At 47.5% G+C, this 18161-nt stretch overlaps 1 protein-coding gene across 3 annotated transcripts in view; it reads right to left on the bottom strand.

Annotated features, from left to right (window-relative positions):
• The window catches only part of poln (polymerase (DNA directed) nu), a 479439-nt gene that overhangs the window by 23198 nt on the left and 438080 nt on the right, over positions 1–18161 (bottom strand). For all 3 annotated transcript variants that reach the window (XM_038805894.1, XM_038805895.1, XM_038805896.1), the window contains 2 exons: positions 14027–14137; positions 12297–12375 (listed from right to left, as the gene is read on the bottom strand). In XM_038805894.1, the coding sequence (XP_038661822.1) occupies positions 12297–12375; positions 14027–14137 (190 nt within the window). The remainder of the gene's footprint in view (positions 1–12296; positions 12376–14026; positions 14138–18161) is intronic.

Below are 18161 nucleotides of genomic sequence, written 5' to 3'. Positions count from 1 at the left end.
ATGCGAGCCGACCTCCGAACCCTTGGTCCATCCCTCCAGGCATGGGCCCCACCCCGAGCACACCGCGTGCAGGTGACGGGTGTGAGCGGGCACCCAGCAAACAGGCAGGGGTCAGACTATGACATAGCTTGAGGAGCACCAGAGCCAAGCTCTCTGTGGGTTATCAACCCCCCCCCCCCTACACAATCCCAGCACCCTGGAGTGATGTAACACAGACCATGGTAGGGTAGGAATTGGGGTGGAGAGGGGTGTGGGGGGGGAGGGGGAAGATAGCATTGACTGACTATATGAAGCGGGCGAGTATGAAGGCCTCCCTGGAACTCCGGGCTTGCTGGACCTTTGTCACTGTCGCCTGTCCTGAAGCCTCCGGCTGGTCCTCCGGTTTCTCCCTGGATTGTCCTCCAGCTCCTGCTGGTCCAGTACCTCCTCATTATCCTCGTCCTCCGCCTACTGCCCAGCCTACCAGCAGCACCACAAGGTGGCCATATGTTCCTCCACCTCCAGCACATCGCCCTGCTGCCGTGCCAGGTTGTTGAGGGCACAGCAGACCAGCACAAAGCAGGCGACCCTCTGCGAGGGCACCACCAGAGCGGTCTAGGCATCGGAATCGCATTTTGAGGAGTACGATGGACCGCTCAATGCCAGCCGGGTGGCCACATGGTCCATGTTGTATCTGTCTCCACATCGGTCACCAGCCCCGGACTGGCGTCATTAGCCAGGTCCTCAGCGGGTACTCACTATCCCCCAAGAACCAACCACCCATCCTGGGATGGTCCTCGAAGATGCCAGGGATGACCGACTACCCCAGGATGTAGCTATTGTGGACACTCTCCGGGAAGGCTGGGCAACGTGCATGATCTGTTTGCAGTAGTCGCACAGGAGTTGGATATTAAGGGGGTGGAACCACTTCCTGTTGATGTAGGGCACTCCCAGGTGGCCCGATGTTCACAAGGTGACATGAGTGCTGTCTATCAGCCCCTGGACCTGGGGTATCCCAGCGATGGTGGAGAACCCTGTTGCCCAGGCAGCTTGTTGGGCTTGGGTCTATGTCAAAGTTTATATAGTTTTCTGCCAGAGCAAACAGGACATCTGTGACCTGTCAGATGCACAAGTGGGCTGTGGCCTGCCAGATGCTACACAGGTCCCTGCTCGAGCCCTGCAAGGACCCGAGGTATTAAAGTTCAGGGCTGTGGTGACCTTGGATTGCCACGAAGACTGGGTGTCCTTCTCCTCCAAGTGGTGCCAAGCTCACGAGGATATGGCACAGTGGCCGCACCGTCTTGCGTCTCCTGTTCGAATGACCAGTGACGCTTATACACCCCAGGCTGTTGCAGGCCTCCCCCTCTGGGTCCCTCCCTGGCCTGATGGGTGGCCAGTTCCTCAGGGCGTTCCGGGTGTGGGGGGGGGGGGGGGGTGTCCGGCACATGGGCAGCGCCCCAAGCCTCTGTAGACACTATTGCTGCGTCCGGTGTCTATGGTGCCGACCACCCGGCCTACCAGGAGCACCATCAGGGCCTGTTCTGCAGGGTCCAAAATAACATCCATACTGTTCAATATCTGTAAGGAATTGGGAGAGGGTGTTAGACTGACAAACAGCAGTCGCTCCCACCCCGGGACCCTCCATTCCTCCACTGATCTCCACCCCCCGCTCCCCCACACCCAGAACGCCCTGCCCACAAGCAGCCAGCCGCAAGGGGGAGGCCCCCAATCACTGGACCCCAGAACCTGCACCTATGACATAACGTTACCTGGACCGGGAGCTGTTCCCCACCCCGTTGCAATCACCCACCCACCCTCCGGCCGTGGGCATGCCCTGGTGCTGGGGTCCATCCCCTGGAAGGTTTGTTTTGTGTCATTGATACCTGGGCCCGGACTTCGAGGGAAGTGAGACCCCCGCCCCCCCCTTGTTTAAGAATCTTACAAATGGAACTGAATGTGTGGCAGCTCATTTGGTAATGACACTAAGGCAGGCCGGAAAATACGTTGTCAAGAGGTGATAAAGAATAAGTAGGTCATGTGGGTAGACAGAAATTTGGCAGATGGAGTATAATGTGCAATTTGGCAGGAGAATAAGAAAGCAGCAATTATTCAGATGGAGAGAGATTTCAGACTCTGAGGCTCAGAGGGATCTGGGTGTCCTGATACATGAATCACAAAAAAATAGTAATCAGGGAGAACAAATGATTAGGGAGGCAAATGGAATGTTCACATTTATTGCAAGGAATTATATAAGTAGGGAAATTTTACTGTAGTTGTACAGGGTCTGTATGGGGCTGCATGGCGGCACAGTGGTTAGCACTTCTGCCTCACAGCACCAGGGACCTGGGCCTTGTATGACTGTGTGGAGTTTGCAGGTTCTCCCCCTGTCTGTGTGGGTTTCTGGGAGCTCCAGTTTCCTGCCACAGTCCAAAGATGTGCAGGTTAGCTGGATTGGCTATGCTAAATGGCCCCTTTGTGTCCAAACGTCAGGTGGGGTTAAGGGGGTTACAGAGATGAGGCGGGGGAGTGGGCCTAGGTGGGGTACTCTTTTGGAGGTTCTATGTAGACTCGATGGGCCACTCTATCTGCGCTGTGGAGGTTCTGTGATTCTTGGTGAGACCACACCTGAAATTCTGCGTCCACTTTTGGTCCCATTATTTGAAAAAGGAAATAATTTTGTTAGAGACAGTTCAGAGAAGATTCATTCCACTTGTTCCTCGGATAAAGTGGTTATCTTATGAGGATATGTTGAACATGTTGTGTTTATACCCATTGGGGTTCAGAAGAGCGAGAGGTGATTTATTGAAAGAGGTAAGATCCTGAGGGAATTGATAGATGGATATTTCCACTTGTAAGAGTGACTGAAACCAGGGGACACCTTTTAAAAATAAAAACATCCACCTTCCCCTCATATCTCTAATGTACTTGTCTCAACCACTTCTTGTCGTGGTGAGTTCCACATTCTATTCAGGCTACTTTCAAACTCCCAACGGGTTAGCCATGAACTCCACCCACCACCCCTCCTTCCATTGACCTCAATGTTTTAGCTGTTACCATAGAATGATCGAATCCCTACAGCACAGAAGGAGGCCATTTGGTCCATCGAGTCTGCATCGACCCTATGAAAGAGCACCCCACCTAGGTCCCATCCCCTGCCCTATCCCCATAATTCCATCTGACCTTTGGGCACTTAAGGGTAATTTATTGTCGATCTAATGTCAGTCGACTGAAGTATCTCCCTCTCCCACACATTGCTCTTTCCATTATTTTGTGTCAAATTATGATATTTTTGTTGAACACATACTGGTGTTAAGGAAAAACATTTTTTTCCAATGGAAAAACAACACTGGCTGTAAGTTTGTTGTAAACGTATCTTCACCCATGCGGTTGGTGAATAGTGGGGCAGTGGAGGAAGGATTCCCAGGGTGATTGAACACTTCTTCTGTGGCCAACAAATCCTGGGGGGGGGACATAGTCCCAGAGCCTCAGACTACATTGATAATCTTAGTCATGTATGTATTTTAGTTGCGATTACAGGAAAAAGAAATATACAACCCAACCTGTTAAATTTCGGATATTGTTGATTTTGGTTTAGAAATGTTGTATCTTAGAAAGTATGTTCATGTGCTATTTTACATTTTAGTGTGCAAGTTGTTTTTTCTATTGGGGTGGGTGTGTCGTATGTTACACAAGCTGAGCATTTTGTTATATTGCCCTCTCTGCTGCCCTCTCTGCTGAGAAGGTGTAAATAAAGTTAGCTCAGTCATGGCTGCCTGCAGCTGAGCATGCGTTTGCCTCGCTCGGTGCAATCTACTCAATTAAACCCACGTCATCAGGGAAACTATGAAAGGGCAATAAATGTCCACATCATTAGAAACAATTTGAAAAAAATCAGGGAGCGCAGTAATTTAAGCAGGCAGCGAAGTCCCCTGTTATAACCTGCCTGACACTATTAGCTGGGGACAATTGGCTATCCCATGTTCCTTGGGGAATATGAGCTCCCCGTGTGTGTGGGGTGTTGGGGGGGGGGGGGGGGGGGGGGGGATGTGTGGAACAATCTTTAGCAGTGAGCTGTATATATAGAGCTGGCCCGTGTGGTTAGAGAGGGAACCAGTAGTCAACTGCTGATGCCGTGTACATATTGTTGTAAACAAAGTTACTTTCAGTTTGACTCGACAAACTCGTGCTGCATTCTTCATGGCCCTCCCATAATACCCCCTCCCCCAAACACGCTGGAGCAGGAGGTTGGCTGATCCTAACTCATTTGGCCGGGTGGGGAGGGTGAGGAGTTGGGGTGGGAGTGTTCCACAAGTAATTAGCACGGTGGGCTAAACAGCTGGCTTGTAATGCAGAACAAGGCCAGCAGCGCGGGTTCAATTCCTGTACCGGCCTCCCTGAGCAGGCGCCGGAATGTGGTGACTAGAGGCTTTTCACAGTAACTTCACTGAAGCCTACTTGTGACAATAAGCAATTATTATTATTATTAAAACAGGACCCAAGCAGTTACCAGCAACCTGCAGGCTATTATCAGACCCACACGTAAAATTGCAACACCTCCTGATGACAATATTGCTTATATAAAGGCTAAACACTGTGAATGCCGGAAATCTGAATTAAAAACACAAAATGCTGGCAAAACATAGCAGGCCTGGCACCATCTGAGGACAGCGAAACAGAATTAACATTTCGAGTCAAATAGGATTCTTCTTCAGAGCTGGAGAAGTTCTGAAGAAGCGTCATATTGGGCATGAAATGTTTTTCTCTCCATAGATCCTGCCAGACTTGCTGACTTTTTCCAGCGTTTCCTAACAGTAACGGGTAAATCTGTGGGGTTGGTATAGTGGTAATGTGTCTGATCACCACCTCCCAATCCCACCTGCAGAATGCCATCTTACACCTCCTGCCTGCACTTTGATCTATTCCTCACTTTGAATGAGCATATGTCTGCTCTTTGGCACACATTAGATTCACAAACCTTACACTGGGAGCCAGTGATAAATGGAGGTTGAATGCAAAATGTTTCCACTATTTATATATTTAAATACGCAGAGCTGAATTCGCCCAGTTTGGGACTGTGTGGTGGTGGGCGGCTCTGGTGGCGCCTGGCCCACCAATCGGAATGGCGGGATCCTGCACCGGACTCTATGCTTGAACCTTACTAATTATGCACAGGCGAGTTCTCCTCTGAATCTCCTGGCGGGCTGGCAGCTGATTTGTCCCTGGGCGGGCAGGGTTGAAGGTCAGCATCACAGAGGTAAATGACAGAAACCTCAAGATTCAACCACCTTTCCCCAGAGCCCACAGTCTGCGAGGCGCCCATGCCCCACTCTGACCTCTACCCGCTGCATCTGAAGTCTTTGTGCACCCCCTTCCAGTAAATTACCCCCTTATCTGTGAGCTGTTCATGCACCCTTGTCAGGGTTCAGGTTCCCTCCCCTCATTCTTTCCTTTGCTTTCCACTGTCCATCTTCTTCATCCACCTCCTTGCCCTTCTGCCTTCCATCGTGAGCCCTCGCCGTCCCAACCCCACTTTGCACAGCCCTCCTACCACATTGCCCCCCCTTGTCCTTAACAGGCCAGCTCCACCCTTCGCCACACCTCGCACCCCACCCCTGGTTGAACTTCAGCCCATTGTTACGGTGACTGTATAAGTCTAACGACACAGTGCTGTCCTGGTAACTGATCCGACATGGTGAGACAGGAGGGCCTATGCAGGGTGAGGATTGCAGATTTCCTTCCGTAAAGGACATTAGTAGTGAATCAGATGGATGTTTACGCCAATGGTTCATCAGAGCGTTGACGGAGAGCCATTCAGACTCGATGTTTGCTCTTTTCTCTCTCCACAGATGCTGTCAGACCTGCTGAGATTTTCCAGCATTTGGTTTCCAGTACAGTGATTAAGTGTAAAAAGAAATGACTGTTGTGAGCAACATTGGCAACCACATTAAGCACAGCAAGATCCCATGAACATTAAAGAGTGGAATAGCCAATATATTCTGTTTTTGACATCACAGGATGCTGGGGAAATTCCTTGCTTTTCGTGCAAGAGTATTTATGGTTCTTTAACATGAATAAACAGACAGAGCCTTGGTTTAACATCTAACCGACGACACCTCTAACAATGCAGCACCCTCTATGCATTATACTGTAGTAACGCTCTAGATTATACGCTGAAACTCTGTACTGGGGCTTGAGACCTCAAGCTTAATATTTCGAAATTCATTTTTACAGGGTGTGGGTTTTGCTGGCTAGGCCAGCATTTGTTGTCCAAATTGTTGCCCTAGTCGCCGTTGAGAAGGTGGTGGTGAGCTGCCTTCTTTTTTTTATATGAATTTAGAGTACCCGATTAATTTTTTTCCAATTAAGGGGCAATTTAGCGTGGCGAAATCCATCTACCCTGCACATCTTCGGGTTGTGGGGGTGAGACCCACGCAGACATGGGGAGAATGTGCAAACGCCACACGGACAGTGACCCAGAGCCGGGATTGAACCTGGGACCTCGGCACCGTGGGGCAGCAGGGCTAACCCTCTGCTCCACCGTGCTGCCCATGAGCTGCTTCTTGAACCACTGCAGTCCATGAGGTATAGGTGCATCCACCGTGCTATTAGGTGAGGGGGGGGGAAGTTTGAGGATTTTGATTTTGACTCAACAACAATGAAGGAACAGCGAAATATTTCCAAGTCAGGGTGGTGAGTGACTTGGAGGGGAACCTCCAGCTGGTGGGGTTCCTAGTTTTTGCTGCCGTTGTTCTTCTAGACGGCTGTGGTCGTGGACTTGGAAGATGCTGCCTAAAGGGCCTTGGTGAGTTACTGCAGTGTGCCTTGTAGATGGTACACACTGCCACTGTTCATTGGTGGTGGAGGGAATGGATGTTTGTAGAAGGGGTGCCAATCAAGCGGGCTGCTTTGTCCCTGATGGTGTTGAGCTTTTTGAGTTATGTTGGAGCTGCACTCATCCAGGAAAGTGAACTGCTTTAGTGGTGTTGAACATTGTGCAGTCATCTGCAAATATCCCCACATCTGACTTTATATTGGAAGGAAGGTCAATGATAAAGCAGCTGAAGATGGTTGGGCCTAGAACACTACCCTTAGGAACTCCTGCAGTGATGTCCCAGGACGGAGATGACTGACCTTCGACAACCATAACCATCTTCCTTTGTGTTACGTATGACTCCAACCAGCGGAGATTTTCCCCCCTGATTCCCATTGACTCCAGTTTTGTTAGGATCCAGAGGCAAGGGTGCTACCACAATCAAGCCACTTAGAGACTTACTTTATTACTTTAGGGCAGCACGGTAACACAGTGGCTAGCACTGTTTACATATTATGGATGGAATTTAATGGGTCCCTCGGGAGTAAGTGGGCAGTGGTGGGGATGGGGATTTTGAGAATTAAGAGGGAAAATGGAGTGTGGAGTGTCCATCACTTTCCTGGTGCAATGGAATTCAGAGGCATGGGCAATAAAGGCTGGCTGAGCCAGTGATGCCCACATCCCATAAATTTATTTTTTAAAAGGCCAATTGAGGGATTTTACCAGCAGTGGGAAGGTGGGGGGGGGGAGCTTTACTGCATGAGGAGATCAACCAGTGAAACCTTGTGGCCGAGAGAGAAAATTAGATTTCTCAATATTATTTTCAATATCAGTGTCATATGCTGTGAAACAAGCTTGTGTATGGATGTGACTGGTTTAATCAACTGAAGACAGACTGCAAGGGTCAAATTATCAGAAAGGGATACTTGTGAAGGCAAGTGGTTGAAGTGGAACTGAATGGAGCTAAGATGGAATACAGGGGGCAGCATGAATAAGAATTTATATTAGGCAGATAAGAGAAGCAATTTAAAGTTAACTTGTATTTAAAAAGAAACATATACAATTGGGAGATGGCAAGTGATGAGGCAAAGTAGTATGTTTACATTTATAACAATAGAATAGACATAGAGGACCATGAAAGATTGGTAAATTCCAGGAAGGGGAACTTCTAAAGAACTGTAGAAATAATAGAAATATCAAAGAAAAAAAACATATTTAAAGAGGAATTGAAGACTTGTTTGTGGCTATGCGATCTTGACAAGGCCGTATGTGCTTGAGACAAACTTGTGAAAACCAGCTGCTGCCACCTTTAATGAAATGTGGTTTGGTCTTCAAAGCTTTTGAGACAAGCTGTGGCTTCTCAAGTATCGATGAAAGAGGGAAAAAAAACCTGTGTAAGATTCCCCCTACAGCAGCAGTGCATTTTGGAGTAATATTACTAAATTTTTTACAGATTAAAAATCTATGAGGACTGTTGCCATCAAAAGTGGGTTTAGCTCTAAATTTACCTGCGAGAAAATCTTTTAGGAAATGTTTGTAGAAGTGCTGTATACAATGTGAAGGTGTTCTTATGTTTTTTAGTGTTTTTTTACTTTTTAATTTAGTTTAATAACTGTTTAAATTTAATATTTCAAATCTTCACAAGTGGTCTGAAATTTACCTCTCAGCTTCAGATAACTCCTCATAATATACAAATTGCAAATTGTTGTGGTAGCTTGTTCAAGTTTCCCTTTGGGATTTGGACAGCCTGGCACTTACCATCTGCTGTATCATCACAGACCTCCATGCAGGCTCAGGGGTTGGGGAGGAACACTGATTGGACACTCTGTAGCCCATGAAGGGCACTTACCCCCACCAATGGCAATGGCTGCCCCTGCGCAAATACCCTCATCAATAGCTCACCCACCCCTGACAGACCTGCCTGACAAGCTTCAGCAACTCTAACCTCTCTTATCCTGATTCTGGGGTGGCGTCCATGAAGCTGTTGTTGGATGGTTGTAGTTCCAACACTGATCACTGTTCCAAATGGCACTATTGAGACTGAAGAGCCTCCGGCCCTCCAACAGGTGGGATCACCACCTTTAAAGGGATGGGAGAACCGACACCAGACATTTAATTACCCGATGGTCACAGAATTGGATTGGGGCTCCATGATGATCTGCCATCCTTACCTAGCCGGGCGTGTGTGACTCCAGACCCACAATGTTGTAGCTGACTCTTAACTGCCCTCAGAAATGGCCTAGCAAGCCACTCCATTCCAGGCCAACCAGGGATGGGCAACAAATGCTGGCCTTGCCAGAGATATCCACATAAAAACATTGGGTACTGTAATTACGTAGCTTATTACAGGGTGAACAATGGTCGGAGTAAAGAGTCTTTTCTCAGCTGGGTTTAAAGCAAAATGTTCAGCTGGTTCTGCTACATTCAGATTGACAGAGAAAAAGGAAAGACAGAAAGAATTTCATTTTTATAGTGCCTTTCACTAGCTAAGAACTTTTGTTTTATTCTTTCATAGGATGTGAGCATCACTGGCAAGGCCAATATTTGTTGTCCATCACTAATTTCCCTTCAGGTGGTGGCAAATTCCTTAACGCTCTTTACATCTCATGTCTGATCAAAAGGATGGTACCTCTGACACTGCAGCATAGATCATCCAGTGGAGAAGGAGGCAATTCGCCCCATCGAATCTGCACCGACCCACATTAAGCCCTCACTTTGATCCTATCCCCATAATCCACCTAACCTGCACGTCTTTGGACTGTGGGAGGAAACCAGAGCACCCGGAGGAAACCCATGCAGAAACAGGGAGAATGTGCAGACTCCACACAGACAGTGACCCAGCATGGAATCAAACCTGGGATCCTGGCACTGTGAAGTCACAGTGCTAACCACTTGTGCTACCGTGCTGACCACAGGTACTCCCTCAGTAGCACTCCCTCAGTACTACACTGCAGCACTCCCTCAGTACTACACTGGAATGTCCCCCTGGATTACATGCCTGATGTAGGCCTTAAACCCAAGACTTTCTAGTTCAGAGGTGAGATTCGTACCCACTGAGCTGAGCACATAGAGAAAAGTATTCCTGTCCCTAGCATCAGTGGAGGGCAGCCTTGCCTAGCACCCAAGAATACCATTTATATATTTGAGCTGTGCAATACATGGTGAAGGAGTCACAGTACAGCAGAGCAATCTTCATCAAAATGAGTAAAAACTGGCAATAAATGAATATGTGAAGAGATAAAAGCAGTGCTTCTCAAAGTGTGAAATTACCAATTTTAAGTGTGACCTGTGGCAGTTGTGAGATCCAAGCTAAAATGTCCTTGAATTTAGTGATATTTGCGATATATGCTGTTGATTAAATGGAAAATGTGCCAAACTTTTATAGTTTGGCTATTTCTATTATTCTCCTTGTCACAGCTGATAAGAGTTCCTTACGCTGCGTTACAATGGGCATCAGGGAACTGTTTAAAATGTAAGAGGAACACATTCCTTCCATGTCCGCAGGGGAGTGCGGACTGCTGCTATCCTATGTCTGCACTTTCTTTCATACTCTTTCACAGGGTGTGAGCATCACTAGCAAGGGCAACATTTGGTATATTTAAGGAGGCATTCATTAAGTTAACACACAAGACAATATTAGCAAAAAAGAAGAACGTCCCGAACTGGAGATAACCCTTATATCGTGGGGCAGTAATTGGCTGAGATTGGAGATGGAGATTGGGATAAAGGAAATTAAATGAAAAATGAAAATCACTTATTGTCACAAGTAGGCTTCAAATTAAGTTACTGTGAAAAGCCCCTAGTCGCCACATTCTGGCGCCTGTTCGGAGAGGCTGGTACAGGGATTGAACCGTGCTGCTGGCCTGCCTTGGTCTGCTTTCAAAGCCAGCAGTTTAGCCCTGTGCTAAACCAGCTTCTTTGTACTCTGATTGGCATGATGTGACAAGTGATGTTCCCCAGGGATTGTATTGAGGTCTCAGCTTTTCTTTAGGCAGAATAAAGGTTTCTCTGATTATGTTTCTCCTTGGCCAGTGCAAAGGTGAGCATATTTCCACAGTGTATTTAGTGAAAGGGGGGGGGGGGGGGGGGGGGGGGGGGCACGTTAGCATCCAGTCCTGTGCACACGCTTTACATACTGTTGAGTGTACATGAAAAGGAAATGATTAATGAATGTTGGGGAAGCAGGCAGAGTGATAGATAAATGGTGTTGTTCGAGGCTGGGAAAGAATTGTGAATGAAAGGAAGGCAAGAGGCTACTTTGTCACCACATCCACCAGCTTAATACCAGACTCATCCTGGTATCAGTGTGAGTCATAGAGTCATAGAGGTTTACAGCATGAAAACAGGCCCTTTGGCCCAACTTGTCCATGCCGCCCAGTTTTTACAATTAAGCTATTCCCAATTGCCCCACATATAATAATAATCGCTTATTGTCACAAGTTACAAGGCTTCAATGAAGTTACTGTGAAAAGCCCCTAGGCTCCACATTCCGCCGCCTGTTCGGGGAGGCTAGTACGGGAATTTAACCCGCGCTGCTGGCCTTGTTCTGCATTACAAGCCAGTCGTTTAGCCCACTGTGCTAAACCTTTGTCCTAAACATTTGCCCCATATCCGTCTCTACCCGTCTTACCCATATAACTGTCCAAATGCTTGTGAGTCTTCTGCAGGACACACTGCAACAACTCACCAAGACGTCATCAGCAGCACATCCCAATCCATGACTTGAAAATGAAAATGAAAATTGCTCATTGTCACAAGTAGGCTTCAAACGAAGTTACTGTGAAAAGTCCCTAGTCACCACATTCCGGCGCCTGTTTGGGGAGGCTGGTATGGGAACTGAACCGTGCTGCTGGCCTGCTTGGTCTGCTTTCAAAGCCAGCGATTTAGCCCAGTGTGCTAAACCAGCCCCTGTAACTTCCGCCATTTAGAGGGCAGGGAATGGTGTAGTGGTATTGTCACTGGACTAGAAATCCCGGAAATGCTCTGGGAACCCCGGGATCAAATCCCAGCATGGCAGATCGAAATTTGTAAACAAATCTGGCATTGAAAGCCGATAGACTTCAAAACCTATCTGGTCCACTAATGTCCACCAGGGAAGGAACTCTGCTGTCTACCCTAAAATGAAGGGACAATTAAGGACAGGGAGCAAATGCTGGCCCAGCCAGAGATGCCCACATCCTATGATTGAAGCACACCAGTAGCGGCATGGCAATGGATTGCCCATCACCACTGACTTGGAAATATATCGGCCGTTCCTTCACTGTCGCTGGGTCAAAATCCTGGAACTCCCTCCCTAACAGTACTGTGGGTGGAACTACACCTCAAGGACTGCAGCGGTTCAAGAAGGCAGCTCACCACTACCACCTTCTCGAGGAAAATTAGGGACGAGCAAAAAATGCCAGCCTAGCCAGCACAACAGGATGTGGCAGGACTGCAGAGCTTTGATCAATACAACAATAAAAGTAATATTGGTATTACAATTGGGACTAGAAGGCCGGATCCCTACCTGGCTGTAAGAGAGGAAGAGGAGGCAAGGCAACTGAAAATCTTAATCATTGCCATTTTACATATATCAGCTGCAGAACCTATAGAAAACATAATGCCATAACAGAAAAGAGCATGAGCAGACATCAGCATTATCACATCAGCTCTGAGCAGATCCTCCAGTTTAATCTGATCCAAACTTAGTCCCATCGTACCTGTCTGCACATTCAGGATACAGAGCTGGAAATTATCCCGGTCCATATCAGTGACAATTACTGAACAGGTCTGGACTAAGATTTGACCGCAGCTGTTGACCTATTTAATTTGAATGGGTTACTGTTTCCACTGAGACAATGCACGGAAGGATGTCACAGGAGAGTGGTAAGCAGCAATCGCCAGCAATCTAGGCTGTACCTTTGCAACTTGATGCAATGCATGGCTAATTGTTTAGGGCAGCACAGTAGCACACGTGGCTAGCACTGTGGCTTCACAGCGCCAGGGTCTCAGGTTAGATTCCCCGCTCTCTGTGCAGAGTCTGCACGTACTCCCTGTGTCTGCGTGGGTTTCCTCCGGGTGCTCCAGTTTCCTCCCACAGTCCAAAGACGTGCAGGTTAGGTGGATTGGCCATGATAAATTGCCTTTAGTGTCCAAAAAGGTTAGGAGGGGTTATTGGGTTACGGGGATAGGGTGGAAGTGAGGGCTTATGTGGGTCGGTGCAGATTCGATGGGCCCAATGGCCTCCTTCTGCACTGTATGTTCTATGTTATCAGCTCTGGCTGGGCGTCTTCCTGGTGGTTGCATCACATGATCTTCAGTTGCCCATCACCCCATCCCTACTTTCTCTCTATTGGCCACCGACACGTCCATCCTTGGGAAGCTCCTCCCTCTCACACCAAATTGGTTATTTAATTACCCAGTCGAATGACACTTGACATTCTTTGTCTGCTTAAAGAAAGACAACTTGATTTTTTTTCTAGCACTTTCCATGACCACTGAAATCTCAAAGTGCTTTACAGCCAGTGGAGTACTTTTGAAGTGCAGTCACTGTTGTAATGTAGCAAACAGAGCAGCAAATGCACGGCCTGGTAGTGTGGTGGAGGCAGGTTCAATCGAGGCATTGAAGAGGACATGAGGTGATTACTTGAGTAGAATCAATGTGCGGGGATTTGGGGAATAGGCAGGGGAATGGCACAAAGTCATGATGCTCGTTTGGTAAGTTAGTGCAGGCACGGTGGGCCAAATGGCCTCCTTCTGCACCAGAACAATTCTGGTGACCCTGTGACAATTTTCACACAGCAAGATCCCACAAAGAACAATGTGACAGTGATCAGATAATCAGTTTCTTTGTGATGTTGATTGAGGGATAAATATTGGCCAGTAGATGTCCCCTGCCTATTTACCTTAGCAGAGAGGTCAGTGACTAGGGGGGGATAGATGCAAAGTGATTGGTAGAAGGATTCGAGGAGAGATGAGGATGGTCTGGGTCTGGAACTCACTGCCTGCAAAAGTAGACAGAAAGCCTCAACTCATTTAAACAGAGTCTACATAAGCAGCTGAGGTCCTGTAACCTCCGGGGTTAGGGACAAGTGCTAGGAAATGTTATGACTCAGAGCCAACACTGCTGCAACTGACCATGGCTGACACAGTTTTTATTTGGACACTGATATTCTTACAACTAATAAACTTCAAATACATTGAAACCAGGCACCGAGGACCAGAGAACCCACCAGACCCAGGCTGAATTTCTCTTACCTTGGACCACAAAGTTGACGGCCTGCCTTTCTGCCTGGTTCCGTGAGCTGTAATCCTGAGAGTTGATGTGAGGCAATGGCCTCTTGCGTCCCATTAGCGAAACAGAGTAGCCTAATGTAATGAAACAAGGATAAAAGTCTGTCGCACCCACCTCCACCAGTTTGAAACTATGGTCCTTTTTAAATTAAATTATTCTCCAGTGCAGTTGCAATAAACACCAACTGACTAAATGAATGAACAAGTCCAGACACACGGCGGTGCGGTTGACTATTAACTGCTCTCTGAAATGGCCCAACAAGATATTCCATTGTGTCAATCTGGTCTACATCGCACCCCAGGCAGAAGCGAAGAAGGCGCTGGACGAACTGTACAGTTATAAAAAAACAACGAAACAGAACCGGAGGCCTTCTTCGTGGGGGTTTCTGGCCTTTTCCCCGGCCCTGCTGCCAGAGGGGTGCGCTGCTGCCAGACAGTCTACTCAGCTTCGCTTTGTAGCTCGTTATGTTGTTTAAGCCTTGCCACAACTAACAAGAGTCCGTGACATAATTTTGTGACTCTAGCTTGGTCTGTTGTTGTCTCTTGGTATCCCTGATAACTTTGCAGAGGTTGTACCTGGATTTCTTCTCTAGGTCAAGGTCGCCTGTCTTGAATGCCTCAGACCTGGCCTTCAGTCGGGAGTGAATCTCCCGATTAAGCTTTGGTTTCCTGTTGGGGAACGTACATACTACCTTCTTTGGCACGCAGTTTTCCACACATTTGCTGACGAAGTCTGTGACGGTGCTGGCATTCTCGTTTTGGTTGGTCGCTGAGTTCTTAAATATGGAGCAGTCCGAAGTGCGGTAGTTGAATGGATCGGTAGGTGCCCCTGATTTTTGTGTAGCAGTGGTCGATAATGTTGGCGCCCCTGGTGGGACAGGCGTTGCGCTGGTGAAAGTTTGGCAGTACACTCGTGAGGTTGGCTTGGTTGAATTCCTCGGCCACGATGAATAAGGCCTCCGGTTATTCTGTTTCACTGTTATTCATAGCAGTGTACAATTCGTCCAGCGCCTTTTTCACTTCCACCTGGGGTGGGATGTAGACTGCCTGATAATGGCAGAAGTGAACTCCCATGGAAGGTAGTATGGGTGGCACTTCACAGTAAGGTATTCCTGGTCCAGGGAGCAGTAGTTCGCCAGGGTCGCCACATAAGAGCACCAGGAGGAGCTGATGAAGAGGTAAACCCCTCCACCCTTTGCTTTGCCCGATGATGCTGTGCAGTCTGTCTGGTGTATTGAGAAGCCGTCAAGTTGTATGGCACAGTAAACCTTCTCTGAACTGCTTCTAATGCATCTACATCTTTGCTTAAATAAGGAGACCAATACTGTATACAATACCAAAGATAAAATGATGGAAGATCTCAGCAGGTCTGGCAGCATCTGTAGGGAGAGAAAAGAGCTAACGTTTCGAGTCCAGATGACCCTTTGTCAAAGCTAAAGACAGTGAAAATGGGAAATATTTATACTGTGGAGTGAGAATGAAAGAAGTACACAATACTCCATTGTTGTCTTACAAATATCTTGTACAACTGAAGAATAACCTCCCTATTTTTGTAATCTATTCCCCTCAAAGTAAACAATAACATTCTATTAGCTTTCCAATGGAGGGTGGCACAGTGGTTAGCACTGCCGCCTCACAGCACCAGGGTCCCCGGTTCAATTCCGGCCACGGGTGACTGTGTGGAGTCTGCACATCCTCCCCGTGTGTGCGTGGGTTTCCTCTGGGGGCTCCGGTTTCCTCCCACAGTCCAAAGATGTGTAGGTTAGGTGGATTGGCCATTCTAAATTGTCCCTTAGTGTCCAAAAAAAGGTTAGGTGGGGTTACAGGGTTAAGGTCATGGCATGTGTTTAAGTAGGGTCCTCTTTCCAAGGGCCGGTGCAGACTCGATGGGCCGAATGCACTGTAGAAATTCTATGATTCTAATTACTTGCTGTACTTGTATATTAGCGTTTTGTGATTCATGCACTTGGACACCCTGATACATAGATACATAGAAGATAGGAGCAGGAGGAGGCCATTCGGCCCTTCGAGCCTGCTCCGCCATTCATCACGATCATGGCTGATCATCCAACTCAATAGCCTAATCCTGCTTTCTCCCCATTGCCTTTGATCCCCTTCTCCTCAAGTGCTATATCCAGCCGCCTCGTGATCCCTCTGCGCCTTAGAGCTCTGCAATCTCTCACCGTTTAGATAATGAGCTTCTTTGTTATTCTTCCTGCCAAACGGGACTATTTCACATTTTTAAAAAAAATGTTGAGTACCCAATTATTCTTTTCCAATTGAGGGGCCATTTGAGCATGGCCAATCCACCTAACCTGCATATCTTGGGTTGTGGGGGTGAGACCCATGGAGAATGTGCAAACTCCACACAGAGAGTGACCCGGGGTCGGGATCGAACCAAGTCCTATTAAGTGGACTCCCAATTAACAAGGTTTTCAGAGGCAACGTTTTGTTTTGAAAAGGCTGAAAGCTTCAGTATATTTTGGCTTTGGGCTCTGAATTCTTGAGAGTTAAGCCTTTTGATTACCAGGTGAAGGAAGTGACCTTGTTATATCATACGCAGCTTCTCCAGACAGACCTTGTAATCAGACAAAAGCCTTTTCATTCTCACCCGCCGAAATGCACTCCAAACCAGATCTCAAGTTACAGGGCTCCTGAGTCGCAGCCACTGGCCTTTATCTCATGATCCACAATGATTGCCTTCAGCTTGATGTTTGATATTACTTCATTTTCATGCATGCAGGTATTTGAGAACATTGGGATCTGTACTCCCTGTGAAGCAGCTTAATTTGTCCTTTAATTAGAATGTGTTTTGAATAACAATCCTCCCGAAACACAGCATCGATTGTCCAAGTTTGAGGTTAACGTTTTTCTTGCCAGAATACTCTTGTTGCCAACTTTCCAAAGTTCTCTGCATATCACACGGTGCAGTGCATGATGGTATAGAGACAGGATGGAGATCGTCAGCCTCCTGCTGGATGGAAGTGTCGGGTCATCAGTTCCTGCTGACCCCCGTAACTGAGATGAAGAGTGCCCACGAAGAACAGGAAGAAGAAAAGAAATCAAGACCAACCGGAAAAGGCCCTAATCCTTGTACAATCTCTCCTAGCTCACACCCATCGCTGACCTTCGATTTTGCTCCACTTGGACCACCTCCTCTTAAACAGCATCACATTTTACCCTCTTTTCAGCTCTGTAGGAGAGTCATGTGGACTTGGAGCGCTAACACTGTTTTACTCTCCACAGGTGCTGTCAGACCCGCTGAGCTTTTCCAGCATTTTCTGTTTTTACCTCAGGTTTTCACCGTCTGCATGATTTTGTTTTTACAAAAGGGTTAAGTGACTCAACTTTGTTCATAAGTTCATAAGATATAGGAGCAGAAGTAGGCCATTTGGCCCATCGAGCCTGTTCCGCTATTCGATCATGGCTGATTTCATCCTGTCCTTAACTCCACCATCCCGCCCGTTCTCCATAACCCTTCAACCCATTACCAATTAAAAATCAGTCTAACTCCTCCTTAAATTTACTCACTGTCCCGCACTCTGGAGTAGCGAATTCCACAGATCCGTAAGATCAAAGTTCATGATTGAGCAAAACTTACTTCCTCTGCCCAGTACAAAGGGCCTGACGTATGCATCAGGGTTTCAAAGACTGAGAGGTGATTTTATTGAAACATTTTAGATCATGAGAGGACTTGACAGGGCGGATGCTGGAATGATGTTCCCCTGTGGGAGAGGCTAGGGGACACAGCTTAAAAATATTCTTGCATATGAGACGGAGAGGAGGAGAATTTATTTTTCTCTTGGCGGGTCATCCATGGGGTTCGCTTCCCCCGAGAGCATTGGAGAGCAGGATTGGTGAATATTTTTAAGGTTGTTAGACAGATTCTTAAGTAACAAGGGAGTCAAAGGGTGTCGGGAATAGACACACCATCAGATCAGCAATCAGCAGGCACAAGGAACCAAATTGCCTACTCCTGTTGCGAATTTGTACAAACGTAAGTACATTACCGATGTATGTACCTCAAAAAAGAGATGGGCAGCACGGTGGCGCACTGGGTTAGCCCTGCTGCCTCACGGCACTGAGGTCCCAGGTTTGA

Source organism: Scyliorhinus canicula, chromosome 8 (assembly GCF_902713615.1).
Source record: "Scyliorhinus canicula chromosome 8, sScyCan1.1, whole genome shotgun sequence".
NCBI lineage: Eukaryota > Metazoa > Chordata > Chondrichthyes > Carcharhiniformes > Scyliorhinidae > Scyliorhinus > Scyliorhinus canicula.
The sequence above is the reverse complement of the archived record's forward strand: the minus strand, read 5'-3'. Positions and strand labels throughout refer to the sequence as shown.